Genomic DNA, 6,214 nt, shown 5'->3' with positions numbered 1-6,214 from the left:
GCATAAAAACTTGTTTAAAACAAACTTTAAACTACCCATACCTACCAAGAAAACAGTACAACGCTGCAATACACATGGTCGCTCACCACGCAGGATTACAGCTACTTGCAGGCCTATATCTAAAAACAAACAAAGGTAATAAGCCTCTCTGTTTAACAGGCAAAAAGGCATTTTTAAAAACGGGACAAACCTAAAAACTGGCCAGCAGCCAGCACACGACAGACAGGAGGATAACCCAACTGCTAGCACTCATTCAAAGCGCCACATGTCACAAAGGGGCGGTATCAAGGATCATGCATCCCAAGCAACCAAACACTTCCCCCTTTTATATGCACAACAGGCACTAATTGGCTAATGAAACTTACCCAACTGACCAATCACGATAAAGTACAAACCCTGATAGGTTCACCTGTTTGGGTAACGCCAGCCAATCATACTGGGTCTATCGCTCACTCTGCTACATATATATATATATATATATATAGCACCTGTAACATCTTGTGATTGTGAATTATAGAATCACCAGTAAGCAAAAGTTAACATAAGTGCTTACCAGCAGGTGGGCATGCCGCGTAATCATGTTCTTCAACATGACTGGATTCATTAGGTGCATCTTCTAAGACCGCCGGCTGCTCCTGAACATGTGCATCCACGCCAAGTCGAACTTCTTTCAAAAGCTGACAGCCTTTGAAGGGGCTGCATGGAAATTGTTCCATGGGAAACGACCGAGAATGGCACCAACTTTCAGCCGCGGACTTCCTGGAACGTAATCAGCAGCGGTAAAATGCTGACCACAGACATATGTGCTAGCTCTCCGAATTACGAACGTAGACCCTTCCTCCCGTCTAATAGCGACGACCCATTTGCTTTTTTGGTCTTCGTTTAAAGGAAACCCGTGAAAACTCAAATATGGTTGTTTTTGTTCAGAAGTGGTGCACTGAGGGACGCTACAGCAACACTTATTCTTAGACGCCGCCATTGTTACCGGAAGTGACTTTACCCTGCGTTGGCGAACGCCGGAAACACAGAAGCCGGAAGTGTGAAAAAGTCTAATTATGGTTCCATGTGTGTACGGAACACAGCTCACTCCTGAAACTGCCATGAATGTGCTGACCATAGCAACGTTGTGGCGTCTCGGAGAGCTCAGTCTACATCCAGTTTTAATACTGGCTACGTTCACACTGTCAACTTTTGGGATTGACAACCGCATTTCTTTACAGGTGTGAGGCTCGAAATGTCCCGTTCACACAGCAGCTTACAGTTGTGTTTAGAATACTCTCTGTATGAACGTGCAACCTGACCAGTAACCATAGCCACAGCGACCAAAGTAAAATCAAAGATGGCGACGTCACTTTCTGACACAAGAGTAACCGTATTAATTACTCAAACACAGGACTGACAACCGTATTCTGCTGCTGTGTGAACGTGGCCCATGAATGTCTTTATTTGTCATGCAGAATGAGCTAGATGAAGCTGTGAGAACATGGAACACCCACCAAACAAGACCAGGCCAGGGATTGCCCGCAGTTCGCCCAGTTCTGATGTTGAAGTCATGGTGCAGCAGAAGACAAACTCAGATGTGCTCTTGCTGAGGAAGCGGCTGCGACGAGACTGTATTTGAGCTCTGTCTTAACTGCTCCTGTGCACCCATACCATGCAGCTGAGCTGTACACTCTGTTAAGAAATGAGATACGAGAGAATATCCAGAGAGAAAACTTTAAATGTTTGCATTTTAATGAAAGTCAAATGAACTCAGATCTATATTACATTAGAGGCTGTATTACAATAAGTCTTATGCTAATATATTTAATTATTTTGAGCTGTGTAAGTGTAATAAACATTTTTAATAAAACAGTTGTGGTGTATGCTTATACAAACAAGAAATTACGGTACACCAGTAACTAACCATAATCAACGTAATACATGCTAAATATTTACTAGATTTTTAAAACATCTATGAGCAACAAGCGTTTCAAAAGCTTGCTAAGAGGTCTCTGATGTGCCTTTTGAAGTGTTATTTACTGTACTTGAACATTTTGTAACATTTAATATGAGCATATGAATCAATAAACGAAACTAAACAATGTATTTACACAGAGAATATGCGCAAAACCTCCAACGGTTTATTTTTGCATTACATGCTGACACTCCTAAGCTTGATCTCAAATAACCTTTCAAGTATACCTTTTTAAGTGTAAACCTGGTTTTCTTCAGAATTCTACATTCAGTGAGTATAGAAATATAAATCAGTATTTAAACATAATGAATGTAATGTTCCTAAGCTTGACCTTAAATTTTATACTTTTTTTTCTTCTTCAGAAATTCAATGGGTATAGAATTTTTAATCAACACTGTATGTAGACCTAAGATGTAAACACAACACATACAGTGTATTTCCAGTTATCATCTGTGTCCCTGCAGCACAAAAGCAGTGTTGAGTCACTGGGGGATATTTGTGGGTCAAAATTATACATTTCTCTTTTATGCCAAAAATCATTAGGATATTAAGTAAAGATCATGTTCCATGAAGATAATGTCCTACCGTAAATATATCAAAACTTAATGTTTGATTAGTAATCTGCATTGCTAAGAACTTCATTTGAACAACTTGAAAGATGATTTTCTCAATATTTAGATTTTTTTGCACCCTCAGATTGCAGATTTTCAAATATTGTCCTATCCTAACAAACCATAGATCAAAGGAAATATTATTTATTCAGCTTTCAGATGATGCATACATCTCAATTTCTAAAAATTGACCCTTATGGTCAACACAATACAAATACAAAGCTTCAGTGTAATATGTTTAACGTTGTTATGTTTTCAAATATGAACCTGCTATTTCTTCAGAATTCTACATTTACAGGCATAGAAGGTGTGTGTGATGTGTGTGTTTAGAAAAATGTCCAGCTACACAATGTCCATGACCCAGATGCTACTTTCCAGAACACAGTTAAGCTCAGCACAGAACTGTGGGATATTGTCACAGGAACACCATACCTTTTGCTGCTTCGTTGCTGTAATTTCTTCCTCAGGGATGCCTCCATTTCTCAGGAAATATGATGCCTGGTTTCCTCCATCATGGGGCTGCAAAGTAGTGCACAGAAGTGTTACCTTTAAATGGGATAACTTTAAAATAATTGGTCAGACTAGTGGGAAGAAACTGTGAAAATGCATCTTTGTGCAAAATGGATATTTATGCCTTCTGCACGTCTTTACCTTTTTATTTTTTAAACCTTCAACACATCCTGACAATTATATACAGTACAGTACTGTGCAAAGTATTTGGAATTTTAGACTTTGCCAAAAGAAAAAATCCTTAAAAACTTCCGCTTGTACATGTGTTGTAATATTTCCAAACATTCATTAGGTGTAATACTCCAGTGACATTTAGTATGAAACCGCTGTCTGATAACAGGTCCACACAGAGATCTGATCTCACCTTCACCGAGCAAGTCTGGGATGGCATTAAGAGACAGAGGACTCCAGATCAGACATCAGTTCTGCGCTGTGCTGCATTACCAGAGGATAGAACAATGCCATGTTTCGTGAACACAGAGCTCGCACAGACGTTCACAGATTCAGCTCCAGTGTTATCTCCTGGTTAATGATGTTTACTGTATACGCTCAGTTAAGATAGTTTAAAAGTGCAATAGCCTACGCTGGGTTTTAACGCCATCGTATACCCTATCTATCCAGTTCTGGATCTGATCTGGATCCTTTTCCATTTGAATTATTTAACAAATATGTTATGTTTTATCTTTAAAAACTATTAAAATGATAATAATAATAAGGTAAATATGAATTTTATTTGATAATTTCAATTATAACAAATAAATAAAATGTTACATTTGCAATAATTCTATTTTATTGTAAATTAAAAAGTGAGTATTTAGAACTAATAACAACCAGGATTTAAGGAGTAGAGTGAGAGTGACTCCTGCTTAACATGAGTGGGTCGTGAACATGAGTGGGTCGTGAACATGTGTGGGTCGTGAACATGTGTGGGTCGTGTTGAATCACTATGTGTAGTAGATTGATGCTGATGCTGTGATGCTGCGGGTGGAGCGGGGGTCTTCATCAGTCACTTCTGACCTGCTGCTTCAACAAACCTGAACATGAGCATTAAACACACACCTCTCCAGCAGTGCTTCTCTGTCAGCGCATGGGGGTGCTCTGTAATTGTTGCACATAAAAGTGGACTTTTTTAAATCCATGAAGACAGCTCGCACTCAGATTGTTTCTGACCTCATGTCCGTCAGTCTGTGGGTGTCTGAGGTGAAAGTTTGAAATGTTGAAGGAACAGTTCACCCAAAGATGAACGTGTGCTCACTCTCAGGTTATCTGAGATCAGGATGAGTGTGTTTCTTCATCAGGTTTGTAGAAATGTAGCACTGCATCAGTGTCTCAGCAATGGATGCTCTGCAGTGAATGGGTGCCGTCAGAATGAGAGTCCAAACAGCTGATAAAAACATCACAATAATCCACAGCACTCCAGTCCATCAGTTAACATCTAGAGAAGACAAAAGCTGAAACACATCCAGCATTAAAACATTTTTAACTAAAATACATAGAGTCTATAACCCATAATAACGCTTCCTCCAGTGAGTCAGTGTTCTGGTGTGAATCAGGAGAGAAATCTGCACAGATCAAGCAGCGTTTAAACAGCTCTAAACACATATGTGGCTGGATTTTGATGCGAGAGACAACAGCAGATGCACTTCTTCACTGGAGGAAGCGTTATTATTGATTATAGACTCGTGTTTCAGCGACAGTTTGCAGTAAAACGTGTTGAGGCATTTGTCTCTTACAAACGCAGGATACAGGCACAGCATCAGCACAGTGAGGAGTACAGAAGCAAGGGCCCTGAGCTAGAGACCTGCAGTCCCGCGGGACCCAACGCTACAGGGGCGGCGCGGGACGGCTCTTGATGGGCGAGTGTGGGAGCGGGAGCGGGTGGGAAGAGACTCGTGTGTGCGGGATGAGGGAGAATATGACATGCGGGACTCCCACAAAATAGAAATGATCTAAACATAAAGTGTCTAAAACATAGAAATTGTTATTTATGTGTTGCACAAAAGCAAAAAGAACAACTTAAAAAGTAACATTAAAATGATTGACATGTGCAAGCTAGGCATAGTTTCTATTTATAACACGTGTTTAAAGGGTTGAGCAATGTAGCCAATCACAGACTCAGCTGATGATTTCTGGAACGCGATGGCCAATCAGAGGTGATTAAGTTAGAATCTACTCAGCGTAGAGTTCACGAATCCTCTCATTTTAACACAAGTGTGGAGATTGTGAAAGATTCATTGTGCATAGATTTATTGTGTTATAACAGAGCTTTATGAGATAGAGATTAACTGAGATGTCAGCTTTTAGTGATAATAAAGGAAGCCATGCCAAACCATGCATGCAGCAGCCCATGCTTGCTTTTCTGATAAAAATAACAGTGGTTTGTGAATGTTGATGCTTAGCCTAAATAACAAATATTTTATCGGGAGTGTTTATGCTGGGATGTTGTGGAGTTTAGGAGATGTTACAGAACCATTTCATGTACATTTCTTCATGTACTGAAAAAAATCTATGTAGATTACTTTTATGCGGGCTTTAGCGGGCGGGAGCGGGCCCAGATACGATCTCTTTCTGCGGGAGCTAGTCTCAGGCGGGTGTGCAGAAGTGCAGCAGTAGCGCTGTAACAGCAGGTGGCGCTCTTTCACTGGAATGAATGTAGATGAAGACGTGGCTGTTCCTTTACTCAGCGCCGGGCTCCTGACCAATCACAGCAGTCCGGTGTGCGTCTGGACCAATCGCAGCAGTCCGGTGTGCGTCTGGACCAATCGCAGCAGTCCGGTGTGCGTCTGGACCAATCGCAGCAGTCCGGTGTGCGTCTGGACCAATCGCAGCAGTCCGGTGTGCGTCTGGACCAATCGCAGCAGTCCGGTGTGCGTCTGGACCAATCACAGTGCGCTGTAAGCAGATAAGCGGTTGGTCGCGATGGCGTCTGCGGAGCTGAGGAATCGTCTGGAGGAGCTTCTGAAGCGACTCAACATTGACACGATCTGTGTCGATCATCCAGAGGTTATACTGAAGACACACACACACACACACTCTCTCACTCACACACACACACACACACACACTCTCTCACTCACACACACACACACACACACACTCTCTCACTCACACACTCTCACTCACTCACACACACACA

The 6,214-nt window shown here is 41.4% G+C and overlaps 1 protein-coding gene across 4 annotated transcripts in view; it reads left to right on the top strand.

The window, feature by feature from the left end:
- Positions 1–5,596: 5,596 nt before the first annotated feature.
- The window catches only part of LOC107571560 (prolyl-tRNA synthetase associated domain-containing protein 1-like), a 5,415-nt gene continuing 4,797 nt past the window's right edge, over positions 5,597–6,214 (top strand). For all 4 annotated transcript variants that reach the window (XM_016257883.1, XM_016257887.1, XM_016257886.1 and 1 more), the window contains exon 1: positions 5,597–6,081. In XM_016257883.1, the coding sequence (XP_016113369.1) occupies positions 5,998–6,081 (84 nt within the window). In that variant the 5' untranslated portion in view covers positions 5,597–5,997. The remainder of the gene's footprint in view (positions 6,082–6,214) is intronic.

The sequence above is a fragment of the Sinocyclocheilus grahami genome, unplaced genomic scaffold (assembly GCF_001515645.1).
Source record: "Sinocyclocheilus grahami isolate Dianchi unplaced genomic scaffold, SAMN03320097.WGS_v1.1 scaffold1613.1, whole genome shotgun sequence".
In the NCBI taxonomy this organism is placed as follows: Eukaryota; Metazoa; Chordata; class Actinopteri; order Cypriniformes; family Cyprinidae; genus Sinocyclocheilus; species Sinocyclocheilus grahami.
Note: the sequence above shows the minus strand (reverse complement) of the source record. Positions and strands in the feature narration are given on the sequence as shown.